The sequence below is a fragment of the Salvia splendens genome, chromosome 2, assembly GCF_004379255.2.
Source record: "Salvia splendens isolate huo1 chromosome 2, SspV2, whole genome shotgun sequence".
In the NCBI taxonomy this organism is placed as follows: Eukaryota; Viridiplantae; Streptophyta; class Magnoliopsida; order Lamiales; family Lamiaceae; genus Salvia; species Salvia splendens.
The window spans coordinates 3,722,598-3,739,220 of NC_056033.1; the positions used below are offsets into that span (position 1 = coordinate 3,722,598).

General features: G+C 34.6%; 2 protein-coding genes across 2 annotated transcripts; one reads left to right on the top strand and one right to left on the bottom strand.

Moving 5' to 3' along the window:
• Positions 1-3,601: 3,601 nt before the first annotated feature.
• On the bottom strand, positions 3,602-12,190 carry LOC121784213 (protein VASCULAR ASSOCIATED DEATH 1, chloroplastic-like). The gene is made up of 18 exons (XM_042182380.1): positions 11,845-12,190; positions 11,283-11,342; positions 10,667-10,717; positions 10,457-10,522; positions 9,869-9,964; positions 9,673-9,774; positions 8,970-9,070; positions 8,039-8,223; positions 7,819-7,859; positions 7,620-7,707; positions 6,856-6,942; positions 6,705-6,759; positions 5,589-5,655; positions 5,279-5,378; positions 4,798-4,859; positions 4,663-4,702; positions 4,218-4,507; positions 3,602-3,981 (listed from the first exon to the last, which is right to left on the bottom strand). Exons 1-18 carry the CDS (start codon positions 11,998-12,000, stop codon positions 3,763-3,765), a joined length of 1,866 nt encoding a protein of 621 aa, XP_042038314.1. The 5' UTR covers positions 12,001-12,190; the 3' UTR covers positions 3,602-3,762.
• A 2,307-nt stretch (positions 12,191-14,497) lies between these two features.
• Positions 14,498-15,570, top strand: LOC121759976 (serine/threonine-protein kinase D6PKL2-like). Its single transcript, XM_042155569.1, has one exon. The coding sequence runs from the start codon at positions 14,498-14,500 to the stop codon at positions 15,314-15,316; it is 819 nt and encodes a 272-aa protein (XP_042011503.1). The 3' UTR covers positions 15,317-15,570.
• Positions 15,571-16,623: the final 1,053 nt, after the last annotated feature.

The window sequence follows — 16,623 nt, forward strand, 5'->3', positions numbered from 1 at the left end:
AGAAGAAGAAGAAGCAACAAGTTCTTTGTGGATCAGTTTTTGAATGATTCATAGTTAATTGTGTGGATATGTAATTACACATTCATCATTCTTTATGATGGGAGACAAAATATTTTGGCTCCCACAGCCCTATCTGATTAATTGAAGATGGAGGCTTTTTTTTTAGAATTGAATTATTTTTTTACTAACATCGGTAACCAGAATAACTCGATATAATTTGTGATCTGTGTAAAATTTATTTCCCAAACGAAAATATATGTCCTGACAACAATCTCGAAATTAGTAGAGGTGGGAAATTAGGTATGTAGATCGAAATAATTAGTAATGCAGGTATGTATGTATAGTTTTGCATGAATTCCACGAATATAGTATGGGGGATAAAGTAAAGCAAATACATTGAACCATAGCCAATAACAGTGACGGATGGAGGTGCAGAGTCAGTTGTCCGACGCCACCACAACTCCGCCTCCGCCTCCGCCACAACGCTTCTCGTTTTTATAGGGAACAATGTTTCTTTCATCAACAAATCTGAATTTATTAATATGCTGACTCTAGGTTTATTTGTTTCATCAACCATTACAGAGAATATGACATCTTGATTGAATAACATAAAAGAAATTTTTTGATTCTACAAATTTTATTAATGAGAGTATGACATATTGATTGTATACAACAAAAGAAAATTTTGGATTCAACAAATTTGTTTTCTTAATCTGTCAACAAGTAGTACTATGACATACTACTACTTACTTTCTTACTAGAGTATAATACAATTATTTTGAGCATTTTTTATTTTGTTTTTGCACTTGATATTTGTATTTCAGATAAACTGGCTGGCTTTCGATTTGTTTGTTTTTTATCACATAAAAATTTGATTAAAGAATTAAAACAAGGGGATTTAAAACGATGTTGTTTTGATTTTGTATAATTTAAAAAAATATTCTCCCAGGGAAAATGCATTGTATTATAACACCCTTTGTTCGTGAATGATTATTACTTTTAGTAATGGACCTCACATTATACTAATTTTTTATATTATAAGATTAATATATAAAAATAGGATCCACCTTACTAACTTATTCCACCCATTTTTTATTACATTTTTAAGCCCAAACCAGGTTAAAATGAACTTATTATTGGTGAATGGAAGGAATAGTACAACTACTATATAGGATACATGAAAAAAAATGCAATATGTAGAATAAAATGTGGAAAAACGGCGATGTTAATGTGCTTCAATATTCTCATATTATCATTTAATCATTGTAATCAATTTTGAGATACTGATGGTATATATATTGGGTGTATTGTGCATTGTGTTCTGACGGTTAAAACACACGTGCATTGAAATGATTTTATATCTATCACATTCAATTGACGTTTACATCATTAAATATTAGTAACACGTGATTCTCACGCACTTCACGTTCAATAAGTGATTTATTTAAAAATCGCTTTTGATTGCAGTTTCTCAAATCTTCCTTCCCATCCTCTCATTCCAATCCATCCTCACCTTTCTATCTCGAGTTAATTTTATGACTAATATAATTAAGATACTCTTTTCATATCCACTAAAATTAATGTCTATGTATTATTTGTAGTATGTTTTTGTCTCAAATGAAGTGTGTATAAGTACTATTTTTTTATGAATAAATACATTAATTATTTCTTTTCTTTGTTTTATCAATTATGCATAAAAATGTGTGTTGCCCACTATTAAAATTATTTTTCATGAACGAAGCTGAGTAGATTTTAATTGAATGGTTGGTACTAGTATCTAAGTAGGGTAAGAATTTCACCTTAAATGTGTGGTAAATGTAATGAGTTGTGCTAACCCTATTTCTACTAATGAAAAGTGACAAAATTCTCATGGATAGATCGTACCGAAAATTATAATGGATTTTTTGGTATGGAAAGAATATTATTTACTTTGATATACTATAAGATAATGTGCTTTTCATATCTAAACTTTTATAGATATTTGAGGCTTTTCGGCCATAAGTGATTTATGGAATCATGAGTTTTACGAATATATGGCTAAATCAACTTGAATCAGTTTCCAAGTGGTTGAAATGTCACATCTTGAACTCATGAAGGCAAAAACTTGTGCATCTTATCATGAGAAAGAGTTACAGCTTTTATAAGTATAAAACTTGGTATTATTTTTTATAATTAAAAGTTACTTGTAAAATAAATTGTTATAATGAACAAAAGTGATTATTTTTATTATGAACAAAAGTTATAGTGTGTCAAAATATGATACTTATAATTAAAGTCAGTGATTGACATTCTTATACTTCATTCATCTCACTCAATATGTCCACATTCTTGTGTGACACGAAAATTTAGGAGTTGCTAGGTGAAGTAAGTAGAGAGAAAAAAAGTAGTTGAATATTTTAATGAGGAGAGAAAGATTTATTTTCAAATATAGAAAGTGAACATTTTGAGTGAGACATATTAAACAGAAAAGGTGGACATCTTGAGTGGAATAGAGGGAGTATAAAAATACTCACTCCGTCCCTACTAAATATGTATTGTATAAACTTTCAGTGGAACATGAGTTTTAATGCAAAATTGTTAAAATAAGAGAGATAGGGAATGCTTAGTAGAACTAGAAGTAGTATTAGTGGATAATAATATTTAAAGGTAATATGTTAGTTAAATATTTTCTAAATTAAAAAGTTTATAATTTTCGACTAACAAAAATAGTTTATAACGGAAAGGGTACTATTAGTTGTTTATATATTAAGTACTACACATCAAATGGGATCTCTGACCACATCCACTTCTCTAAAGCATGGTTAATTTTAGTCTTCACATGAAACTATCCTCTGAACATTTACCGTTAATCAACTAACTCATCTTTGATTAGCCTCGTGTAGGGATGTGATTTGTGGAATACTATCATTATCTGTTTTTATTCTTCCGCATTTGAATTTTTAGATCAAGATTCAAATTCGATTATCCATATGCATCCGAATACTACTTTTTCTCCAATAAGAAAAATACTCCCCTCGTTCCATAGTAGTAGAGTTGTTTTATCATTTTGATATATTCCATACTAGTGGAGTCATTTTCCTTTTTAGTAAAAGTTAACACATTTCTTCTCAGTTATTTTTTCTCTCTTACTTTCTTATCGCTACTTTTTCTTCTCTCATAATACTTTATTATCTTTTTATTTAATACATTACACACTTTTTTCTTAATCTTCACGCCAAAAAGAAATATCACCATTATTATGGAACGGAGGGAGTACTTATTTGCTTTATGAATTGGTCCTTTTTTCCAAAAATTGATGTAACCTTTAAAATTTAAGGTCAGAGTGATTTTGGCTCAATTAACAACTTAAATACTACTGACTGGGGATTTAAAAAAGTGGCATTTAGTTAGTAAAAGAAATAATAAAGTGCTAAAAAGGAATAAAGTGTTTGATTTTTGCCCAAAATAAACGTCTTAAAAAAATAAATATGAATCCCTTAATAAAGGAGTATCAAATACTCCATATTTAAAGACAAACACTAAGTAGTAATTAACAGACATATACAATATTTTTATTTTTTTCCAAAAATCAAAATAATTTTCAAATTTCTAAAATTAGGACTTCAGCCCCAAAACGCTAAACCATCAATTGCACCATCAAATATAGTCATCAAAAATACAGATATCCTTCTTTACAGATGTACAATTAAACTCGGTTAGACAGGACAAGCTTTCACCAAAATAAAAGAATGCCTCAGGATGTATACAAAATACCTTTATATCTCAGTTCCTGAACAACTCTAATTCTCTCAATTTTTCTTTTAGTTGAGCATGCTCATCTTGCATCTTCTCCAGCAAAGTCTCCACAAAATGCATCTCCTCCTTCAGATACTTGATTTGCCTACCAACTGCGTCTCCTCTATTTCCCAAGCCGTTCGCGCAGCCTGCCTGAGGGATCACATGGATCCGCTGGGGTCTACTTAGTAAGACGAGGATGCTTAGCTGTAGAAATCAAACAAGCAAAGGCTCAGTGCAGTTGCATAATCTGTTACTCCTAATATGGCGCACAGCGATCTCTCGAGTGATCCCAGGAGATCACTTTCAGGTCATAAATAAAGAAGATTCTAATTTTCCGACTATATGCTAGTTACTCAACGGTTCTCCTATCCTAGCTGCCAAAATTAAAATGACATGCAATGGTAGAAAATTTCAACCATGTAATCAGTTGGCAAGTTTACCTGCATTAAAACAAGAATTACAGCAATAGCAACGACCAGAAGTAGGGATGGAGTGCTCATATGTTTCATTGATGAATAGAACTTGGCAAGGGTATCTGTAAACAGAGATCCAGTCAAAGCCGGGCTGGCATTTCCTTGTGGAATATAAGTGACTTGTTGGTTCATATCCGTCACATCAGGTAAGGTAGTTGGTATTCCCGGATCACTCGACTTTGCTTCCAGGTGTTGCAGACTGTTTGCTTGCTTTTCTGGTTGAACTATATTTGTATTCATGTTGGAAGCAGAAACCCCTATGAATTAGATGAGATTTGTAGAATCACATAGTTAGTACTGACCAGGTTTTTTTGTGATAGAATGAGAATAATAGACGAAGTTAACCAAAAAAAAATCCATATCAAAATAAGATAGTATTTCCATATCCGGCACATATAAACAACAGAAATACCTCCTTTCTCCAATTTCTTCTGCTTCAACACCTCATGTGCCTGAATTATCAGTCTATTAGATCAACTGTGCCAGATGTATTCGAGGAAAAGGAAAAATAGAAAAATCAATTGTTGGTTCAAGAATGGGAGGATACCAAGTCTATCCAAATTGCATAAGCTTCTCGGCACTCTTCCACTGTAGACTGTACTATTTTGCCTGCAAATTAGCACCCAATCAGCACTCAAACCAATATTTTTGTGAACAATTCAGCTAGAATGTTTTATCTATTTATAAGCTGTGTTTGGACTCTGGAAGATACAAACAAAAAATATATGGAAAGATTTCTTATGTATTACTCCTACTGTATTTGATGGGTGCCTAAGGAATCTAAAGTATCAATCATATCCTCTTGTACAGCATCCAACGATAGCATCTACCTAGCCTAGGGTGCAACAGCAACTTAACAGTTCAGATAAAGTAATACTGTATCATACTTTAATATTTGCAATATAATATCATTCCACGAACAGTTTTCTGGACCCAATGTGACATGTAAAGTTATATATGTAAAGATAATATTCTTCTTCTTCATGGGCAAGAATTTTGCCATAGAATGTATATGTTTGAAGACACACCTTTCCACATCGTTTTCTTTGAAAAGGCGACATTGGTGTAAACCCTCAAAGTGCAGGAAGGTGTTGAATCATTTCCCACTTGCTCGACATCCCAGCGTCCCTTATAAGGACAATCAAAAAAGCAGAATAAGATCCCTCTCTCTAGTAGTAATTAAGACGGGACAAAATTCAATGATGGAGGTGACCAGGATGTCATAGAGGAGGGAAGATAGAGCAACAAGGATGACTAGAAAAATAAATCAGGTATGCTCCTAACAGAATCAATCACATCTAGCTAGAAGTGTTTCAGCAGTACGTAAGAAATCAATACCTCAACAGCAAAGTAGTCACCGTATGGAACATCACTAATATTTTGAGAAGTATCAATGATCAAATGGCTGCATGATAAAGTGGAGATGGTAAGGAAGATAATAGTTTTCAACCAGCAGACAAATATTATGCAACCACCACTCAAATCTTATAGAATAGAATGGAAAATCTCGCTGCTTGCATTGACCAAAAAGTATCAATTAACGTCATTTGAGCTCATACATTTCAGTAAATATATTATTATGGTTAATAGGTAGCCTAGGTCTTTGACTGACTAATAAAGGAACTATTATTATATCACGTATAATAACATGCTATAACTACCCCTTCGCGGATTTCAGATTGACGAACATGAATTTACCCCTCAACAAAAAACAACACATGAACTTGCAAAGAAATAAACTTGAAAGGTTCATATGGACTATTTTATACATAGGGACAACCTGCTAGTTTACCCTATATTATGATCTGTAAATCACACCAGACCGATAATTTGTTTAGCATATAAAGTAGCACTGCTCAATTTCTAGAGAGGTGCAGGTTATATTCTTTTATCAGATATAATGAAGATGAAAAAAATTACAAAATAATTCTTCTGACAGCCAATATCCTCCACAAATCAATGTCTGAGAATGAAAATGTTCATTTGCTAACCTTGTCATCTGAGCACTCCCCATTTGCTAAGCTATGACCGGATCAAAACATCGTTTCTAATCAATTTATCACATACCAACTAGCAAGAAATATCCACAAAATATCCTATTTTATTATCATTATTTACTTGCACATCTTTCTGGTAAGACTTAGCTGAAAGGCAAGGCAAGCCTCTGGATACACTAACCAAGTCCTATTTTGTTGTTGACAGTCCAAGAAAACCTCATGCTTAACTAGATTAATGCCAAAGGAGTCAGCATAATATTTTTCTATATGTAGGGGAGAGTTGAAACAAAAATCCCTAAATATTGTAAAATTATAATTCATGTGTAGTCATTTAATCATAAAGATCTATAATGAATCATGAATTTATTATTATTATCTATAACACATCTTCACAAGTAATAACAATCACCATCGTGAACAACAAAGTAATACTGGAGTATATAATAATGAAACTTGCCAGTTCCTATAAACCCTATATTTCTGAACCTCTTGACAGCTACCAAATCTTGCACCTGACATGCATGAACGTTAGAGAATAAGCTCCCAAGCATCACTTAAGGGGCAGGAAACAACATTTCTAACATGAACATGACCTGAACAAGGCATACCAAAATAAATTTTAATTGGATGCTGAAATGATACATCACGGGTATGCCCAAATTTTTCATGAGGTTGCCATGATGAACACTTGAAATCTGTTAGGGAAACAGTAAAATAACGTCAAGCACAGTGGTTAAATAACGTATAAAGATGATCAACTACATATATTAACCCCCGATGTTTGCCATTATAAAAAATACTCCCTCCATCCACGATTAAGTGTCTCAAGTTTCCTTTTTCGTCCGTCCACAGTTAAGTGTCCCATTTACTTTTAACTACTTGGTAATGGACTCAACATTCCACTAACTCATTCTACTCACATTTTATTTTAAAACTAATATACAAAGGTATGACTCACACTTCACTAACTTTTTCTACCCACTTTCCATTACATTTCTTAAAACACGTGCCAAGTGAACTTAGGACACTTGATCGTGGACGGACGGAGTAACCAAGTTATGCATTTAAATGAAAAATGTACTCTTGCATTAGTGTAAATGCCACCTTAAGATTTTCTTTTGTCAACAAATTCCGTTACTGTTGCAATTTTATAAGTAGAAAAAAAAGACAAATGGGCATTTGCAATTTTAAAATTTTCTTTAAACAGGTCTTTACTCAGTCACTGTTAGAATTTCACAAACATTGTGGAGATTTTCTGTATACCAGATATAACTCAAGATTAGTTTGTAATAAACCCCGTAAAAGATCACCAGTAACAAAGGACAAGACACTATAAGGATATAACAAGCCATCGAATGCCTTCACACATCACCTTTATCACCACACTTCGCATGAAATGACTCATGGAAATTAACACTATCATCAGAGAAGAATATATTAAAGAACTCCTCTGCTCGTACCTGCATCAAAATAAAAGGAAGCTCAATAATTGGATGAAGCTTGCTCATGACCAATCCAGTGATAAAGATGACATCCTAAAATCAACATTACATATGAATTAGTTGTACTACCGGAAACTTTGACTCTGCAACCCTGGTGTAGCCTTCAGGAACTGCATCACATAAACCCAAAATCAGGATAAAGGTTTGAAGATGCAGTGGAAATTGAAGAAAGAACATTCTCCGATCAATACGTTCACACATGAAGAATCTAGAAACCTGGTACAACATACAACCTTTAAGAACTAACTCACAATATACGGAAGCCCAAGTTGATATTATATTTGCTAACCTCCAGGTGCATCAGTAGGCTCAGGTTCCCATGTAAAAGATTTTTCTGATGATGAACACTCGGTAACAGGAGCAGGCAGTGCATTTGGTTCTTCCTTAACTTCTATGACTGAAGATGTTGGGATAATTTCAGGCTCACCATCGGCTAAATGTTTGGATTCCTCCAATATGAGGTGATTGTTATCACTGTGCACAGAGCAACACCCGTTCATATTTAAATGATATTTTGACACGCTACATTCTCAGGGTATCATTCTTATCTCAAAAGGTACTAAACCCCTAGCAGTCCAGTTGGAAACTCAAATGAAAAATAGGTATTGCTACATGATAATGTATTTACTGCTGACCAAAAACTATATCGAGAGGTACTTGTGATTCATTAGTAGGAGAGAACCTTATGCAGCTAAACAAGAAAAAAACAAAAGTACGCGCCTTAGGCCTACATATATTTGTATCTGCTGAAAAAGCAAGAAGAGTCGTTGATCGAATCTGTGGACATTCTTATGAGCAAACCCTTTAAATTAAGGCTCATGTCGACTATTAATTACCCTAATTTATAAGAAACCATATACTAGTACATAATTTCCAAGGCTTTATCAACATATTGTGAAATTAAAATATCATGTAAATAGGAGTCTATACTTTCAGTCTTTCATCTCTTTGTAAATGGACTTACGAAACTCATAAACCCTAACATCACAAACATCAAAGTATCAGTTGCTTCAAATTTCCATATCTCTGCTAAAGAGGATGGTCTAATTTCACCTTTTTCCACAATAGCAGTATTTTATGTTATTTGTTTGTTACACATGTTGCCCATTTAGAAACATATCCCAGGTATCATAAATTCAATGAAAATCAGTGTTACAGCAAAACTGGCTCTAAAACCACTTCATTAGCCTCACTAAATTTCAGAACCATATTATAGTTACCTTCCAATGATATCTGACACATCCAATGATTGTCTGGTGCTAATAGATTTTTCAATTATATAGCTTCCGTTTTCCTGGCTTGATGCATCAAGCTTTGGCTCCTAAGTTGGACAAGAACAAGAAAGTACAATAAGAGAGGCCATGAGAAATAATCACCCAAATATGTGCAGCTATGAGCAATAATAACCCACAAGATTTTATGCCAACACAAGCTTCATTGAGATGACAAACTTGTAAAGTTAACAAGCACAATAAAAATCTAAAAACGATTCATGATAATAAAGTATGATTTTATGCCAACATCTACCTTTTTGAATTTTCATCATATCTATCAACACACTCACGTATGTGTATAGAACCTCATAATATGATGATAATAATAGAACATTGACAAGAAGACATCAAAAGCTTATATCCCCTCATTCACAAGATTAGATCTCATGGTTCCAGAAATAACAGATATTACTAAGACTGTGAAATACGTAGCATCAAGTCAAGCTAATGCTAAGCTCTATGCCAAACCACTAATTCAGTTCCAGAAAATGACATCAAGTTGATAAAAACGAATCGAAGAAAAAGTAAAAGGGCAAATGCATGAGAAACTTGGAAGACAAATACTGACAAGATATGATGCAACTTAAACAAGCTAGTAGTCCATGTTTGGAAACAGAGCACAAGTTTAATCATGAACACATTTAGTAACCTGTTGATCTGTAATTTCCTTAGATCTGCCACCATGGTGCACCCAACCTTCATTGATAAGCTTATATGCTTCGTCACGGAATAACAAAGAGGTAAAGAAGTACTGCATGAAAAGAAAAACATATATAGCAACCCTAAATTATATGTGAAAACAATGTTCTATTGAACAACAAAGCTGTACGCAAATAGACCGATACCTTCTTGCCACCAGCTATTATTTCTATAGCAGTTGGAAAAACAGCTACCGCATTTGCTCTTCGTATTGATGTGATTTCAGTAAATGGAATAATTTTCTGAAATTTCAAGTCAATTAAAGTTTAAACATTCATAATAAAAAAATATAAGTACCATTTGTGTATAGCATAGTGAATTTAGCAGCCTCGAGCAGTTGAGTATCACATTTTTCTTTGTTGCATCATCAATGACCATAAACATATCAATGTACTTAAACAAGCCAAAAATTCGTGTTCCTTTATGGAGTATATTTATTCTAGGAAGAAGAGGAATCAAGAATACATCGAGAACTACAACATGGAATATATGATACTGTTTCTAATTTATTGAAGTACTGCATGAATCAGTATAGCCACAGCATATATACTACTCAAACTTAGAAGTTTCAAGAAGAAAGAAATTACAAATTCATCATGGTCATTGAACATATGATACTATTGCAGAATATCGAAAAAAAACAGCAAGAATCAGTCTAGCCACAATATTGATAGTACCCAAACTTATAATTAAGAAGTTAAAGAAGAAAGAAAACCACAAACTCTAGAACAGACCCTTGTCTCAAATCCAAATAGATTGGAATAGAAGCAGATATAGTGACCGAAAAGGTACATATGACCCTGCAAGGAGAAATATTAAATCTATTAGTGAAGTGGAATATCAGTTGTCTTTAAACCTTGTGAAATAACAAATAAAATAAGGTTGGTTCAAATCCATGGTAGAACAGACACTGAATATTATCTGTTTAGAATATAGAGGGTTACCTGAAGAAGAAAATTCTCTTGCAAGGCACAGTTAAAATCTTGGATGAGAACCTGAAAGGTTTCAGGAAAATGAAGTAAATTATGTACAAAGTCTAATACATACTGTATAAAATTTCAACCATCTACCATGACCAAGAACATTAGTATTCGAAAATTGAAAAGCAAACTGGTGGTGCCTGATCCGTGTCTACATTCAACAAAATAAACCCATTCGCTCCTCATAACAGGAAATACTCATCAAATTAATAAAAAAAAGATTTAGATAATTAGGCAGCATGCCACAAAAAAGTTAATAGAACAGTTACAGGTAACACCAATTAGTCTATTAGATAAGAAATGCTGAAATATTGCTGTGCTGGAAACGATAATGCAGCATAAATGTGCACTCTAGTACTCTACTCAACTAAATGATTTTAACCTCCCACAAGCTGCTTTCAGTTTTCTGTTCCAATAAGCAATGGAAACATAGAGGTGTACTATTTCATGAAGTTACACAGCTCGAATGTTGTTTCCCATCATCACTCATCTCACACAGCCCCAACATGACCAAACATATACAATCCGTCCATAAAATTTGTCAATCAGAGCCAATAATAAAACACTATAGTTTACTAACTTCATCAGGTGGAAGACGAAACAGCTGCCTGTACTCTTCAACTCTCGTAGGCGGTTGACCCTGTAAGAAAACATAACAGTTACCCATCAGCTAATCAACTCAGTTTATAATAACTGGGAACAGTACACGAGTCACAGTTTTCTCCATCGATGAGAAAAAGGATAGTGGGGGCAGGATGAGCTAATAGTCTGAAAACTCAATATGACCCCTCCTGTTTTTACTAGTAGAACTCTTTTATCCCCACTCATCGTCAATTAATCACATCCCAACCAGTTAAGACCATCCAATGCAAGTATAGTCGGCAAATACAATCGTCTCTAAAGTAGCTGTACACAATGAATTTATCCACGCAAAATGGAAATGTTTTCTAAAGCGATTACGCTCCAATAAACTCAAATTGGAGACACTCGAGTTTTCTCACAACCAATCAATGTCTCAATATCAACTCCAAACCATCAGCACACTTGCCCTATCTTCCACCGCAAACAATTTCACATAACAAAAGTTCAATTACAATTGAAATTTTCACTTAAAAAAAAAACAATTGAAATTCGACAATTACCTGAAGATAGAGCTGTCTGGAAGGGCTGGGAGTGGAGGAGGATGAGCGATCAGGTGCTTCCGGCGAGGGCGAACCGGATGGAGACTCGCCGGAAAACTGTTGGGAAGAATTGCGAGTGATAGAGGGGGCGGGGTCCACCATCTTCTCCGACATCATAGCCGTCTAGGGTGCTAGCGTGCGCGGCGGTGGACGACGGAGAATCTAAGGGCGTTTGGTGGTGGCTGCGTCGAAAACGGTTAGTGAGAGCGTCGGTTGCTTAAGCTTTTTGATCGGTTTTTTTTTGGTAGAGTTTTGGAATTTGCTCATTAGCCAAGTCGTTTTTTTTGACAGCGAAGTCTTACTTGCGTTGTTGACTCTTTTCACACTAAAACAATTCATTTTCTTTTTTCTTATTTAACGGATCTTTTACACCGATTCAAAACCGTTGATTTTTTTCGCTTTGTATTTTCAGCCGGAAATCATCTTGGTTTCGATTCAAAACTGTCGAGTTTATAATTTTTATTTTTTATTATTTTCAACCAAAAATCAAATGATTTTATGCAGAAAAGCTGCAACTTTCGGCCAGGTTTCTGGTAGAATTGATGATTTTGATTTAATCATGCATCGAATATTTCTTTATGAGATTTGCAACGTGTGTTTGTTGTTGTAACTTATTGACATTACCTCAAAAATATTGTGTGTTTGTGGACTCAGTAGCACATAGTGCTCGCAATTAACTACCTTCGAAAACTCGATATCTTGAGGCAATACTCTATAAATGAAACATAAATATCTATTGTAGGTGAAGATAATCAGGCACATTGTGATAGGTCATGATTTCATTTTTAATGGAAAATACTACCTCATATATTATGTCTCTTATGTCATGAGTAGTAGTATTTTATATTTTCGTGATTCACAATTATATGTAGTATGTAACTGTGATTGGTTGGTTAGAATTTAGAAATACCATCTATAAAGACTGATTATTCTGTGTTCGGGCTGTAGAGACTAATATAGATATAGATGCATCAATAAAACAAAATGACAATCTTATATAAAAATGATTAATGACCCAACCATTACCCAATATCCCTAAAATAAATCAACAACCTCATAATTAAAATCAACTCCTCATTTATTAGTGGATGTAAAGTTCAATAATAGCCTTGAGCATCCACAATCGTGCTCTTGCCAGCGGGGCTAGAGCACGATTGTGGGCCCGACCTCACTTTTTCTGCCTGCTCTCTGGCAAAAGCACAACACCCACAGCTGTGCTCTTCCGCAAGGACGAGCACAATTAATTTAAAATTCAATTAAACAATAACATTTCCATAATAATAAAATTCATTAAAAAAACCTAAATAAAATTACAAATGACAAATAAAATAAAAACGACATAATTAAAAGCCTAAAAATTAAAAATTACATAATTAAAATACTAAAAATTAAAAAAACCACTACTCGTTGCCGAATTTCATCCACATGTGGTTGATTAGGTCTTCTTGTAACTGAATGTGGGTTCGGGTATCGCGCACTGTGTGTCTTGTCTCGATCCTCTGGCCAACCGTCGTATGCTCACCTCGGCCATAATATGGGTGAAATCCATTTGAGGTTTTGAGTGAGGGATGAATACGTTGATAGTTTGTATGAGAATTATGAATGAGAGATGATTTGATGTGATAAATGGATGATGAATGTGTGTATTTATAGATGATTTTGGGGGAAAAAATCAAAAAAATTCAGAAAAACGGGCAAAAAAAACGGCCATATTTTTGGGATTTGGAAAATAATTTTTTTTTTATTTTTTATCATTATTTAAAATTAATTAACGAATTTTTTAAAAAAAATTATTCAAAGGCAACGGCTATGCCGTTGCCCAATCGTGTGCCGCCACGTCGACTGCTCGCTGGCACGGCGCTGCTCGATGCATCGAGCCTCGTCCTCGCCGTTGGCACGGACGGCGGCCTTCTTCCCCACCACCGTTGCGGATGCTCTAAGGCACTAAATTGGTGGGCCATAACCCCAAGTGCTGATTCCAAACACCAACCCCTTAGTTAAAACTTTGCAAAAGCAACAAGGAGTCATATGATTTCATTTCTTGTAGTTGTTGGTCGATTAGTTATATATTGGTATTGCCAAATCATTAGTATATTTCTTTGAAGATTTTATGTGATTGGCAACTTATCTATATTGGCCATTGATAGTTAAAAAAGTTTGTGAATTATTTGGTACATGTAATACCTGCATCGTGGAAACTTTTTCTCCGAGTATGCTGCTAGGTGCGTGGTTTATCTCCCACAGCTAATGCAATATACTTACTTTTGATTCTGCATTTATCTTATATGAGAGCTTATCTTCCCAGAAGTAAAATATATCTTCCCAGAGCTTATCTACTTTAAATCTTGAATTCTATTTTGAAGGGCTTCATTGAATCCTCTCTCTCTTCCTAACATTCATGCCAACACTGACTCTCCTGCTTGGATGTATGATTTCTGAGATGTACTGTGTTTTATCTACTTAATGGATCAGAACCTCACAAAACTCATTCTAACCCTATTCAACATTGCCATATTTTTCTTCCTAATTTAAGGTATATATGAAAGTATAATTGGTATACTATCAAATATATGTTGTCACTGACCAACCGATATCTGTGTAAAGCTGCCTACTGATGTATTTGTTCGGCGCGTGCAGGTTATATGCAGCTGAAGTTCTTTTGGCGCTTGAATACCTCCACTTGCTAGGAGTCGTATACAGAGACCTGAAACCGGAAAATGTTCTGGTCCGCGAAGATGGCCACATCATGCTATCAGACTTTGACCTTTCCCTTAGATGTGCAGTTTCACCAACTCTAATAACCACCTCTGCTTTACATTCCGATCCTTCCAAACAAAGATCCAGATTCTGCGCACAGCCAGCTTGCATCGAGCCATCATCAGCATGCATCCAACCGTCATGCTTTCTTCCTCGAATCTTCCATCAAAAGAGAAAGAGAAGATCTGGTAAGTCCCTGGTAGACCCTGGGACGACGCCATCCGGTGCTTTTCCTGAGCTAGTTGCAGAGCCTACTGCAGCTCGGTCCATGTCCTTTGTAGGGACCCATGAATACTTCGCCCCGGAAATGATCAAGGGTGAAGGCAATGGCAGTGCAGTGGACTGGTGGACATTTGGTGTATTCTTGCATGAGCTGCTCTATGGAAAAACCCCATTCAAAGGTTCAGGGAATCGCGCAACACTCTTTAACGTTGTCGGGCAACAGCTCAAATTCCCAGATGCGCCGCCTACCAGTTGCGCTAGCCGGGACCTCACCCGTGGCCTGCTCGTGAAGGAGCCACAGAACCAGCTTGGGGTGAAAAGAGGAGCAACTGAGATCAAGCAGCACCCTTTCTTTGCAGGTGTGAATTGGGCTCTGATACGGTGCAGTATGCCGCCAGAGGTGCCTAGGCCAGTCGAGGTTGAACCCCCCTCGAACATACGTTCGTCGGTGTAGGCCCCGGTGGTGACAAAAGAGTGGGGACAGGCATGAAATCTGAGGGTAAATACCTGGATTTCGAGTTCTTTTAGATGGCATGTCACATGAGTATTTTATTTGCACTGATCCTAATTCCATTAGAATTTTGAGCTCTCTTTACTAAACTGGGAATTACTCCTGTAAATTATCATCTTTTATAACTTTAAAATTAAACCTTTTGATGTAATATCTGCTGATGCATCAAAGAATAAACATTACTAGGTGCTGCAAAATTGGTTCAAAATTGACTGGTTTTTGTTTTTCTATTCTTATGTAGCTCTTGTAGTTGGGCCTTGATTTATTATATAGCAATGGGCTCTTCTAAAGTACAAATGTAAAGCCCATTTTCAATTTCAAATTTAGAAATATTCAGTTGTTAAATATTGCAAAGTTTGGAGGGATAAAATGTGAAATTTATATATGGTTGGAATAAATGCCAACCAAAATATACAACTTTTTCATACCAAATTCATCCCACTCGGTAGATTCTTTTTACTGTTATTAACAGTTCCGTTCACGTTTCAAAAATTGGATCCACCTACTGTCATTTTTACATATACATAATCACATTTAGTAAAAAATTACTATACTATTCAAAAGATAAGTATTTAATATATAAGGACCTCTATCCATGAACATTGTTTATTCACTTAATATTTTGATGAGGACCAATGTGAAAGTTGCTTTGTTAGTTGGCCTTTTTTTGTGGGCAAACATGGTCCCCATCTTCACCCAATATCTCTTCTTTTGCTTTTATATGTGAAAATAATTTATCAAGCATGCATCTATCTATGTTACATTGATATCATGGGCCTTTTATGCAATTCTTATGGTAGCAAGCATGAAAACTTTTTACAATCTATCATTTTCTCGTCATAAAATGATTCAAACATACGTACATAGTTTAAAGGTAACCATTATTATAGGTTTTATGCTTTTATTGATAATCTGAATCAATTAAAAGCAGCAGCGGTTTTTAAGGCGTTTTTTTTGGTGATAGGAACATATCATACTTTATGTTTGAATCATTTAGAAAATTTCGTGTAAGGATCTATATTGAAAATGAATTGTGCTTTTAAAGAAGTGTCCCAATTCAAGATTCTACTAAATTATTTATTTTCTCAATATTTCATATAATGATTGGGGATAACAAAGGTAAAATTGTTACTTCCCGGATGTACTGATTTTTAATGGTCGATAACACTATTCAGAAGTCTCAAACATAAAAGCTAGTCTGGTATATTTTTAATTGGATTGTTAGTCAAAAAATATAGTACCAATTATAC

Excerpts from the sequence above, each read along its gene's own strand:
- LOC121784213 (XM_042182380.1), bottom strand. The coding sequence starts at position 12,000 with ATGATGTCGGAGAAGATGGTGGACCCCGCCCCCTCTATCACTCGCAAT. Across the intron at positions 10,718-11,282 it reads TTCGTCTTCCACCTGATGAA|GTTCTCATCCAAGATTTTAA; the intron begins GTTAGTAAACTA and ends GAAACCTTTCAG. Across the intron at positions 4,703-4,797 it reads ATGCAATTTGGATAGACTTG|GCACATGAGGTGTTGAAGCA; the intron begins GTATCCTCCCAT and ends CTGATAATTCAG.
- LOC121759976 (XM_042155569.1), top strand. The coding sequence starts at position 14,498 with ATGTATTTGTTCGGCGCGTGCAGGTTATATGCAGCTGAAGTTCTTTTG.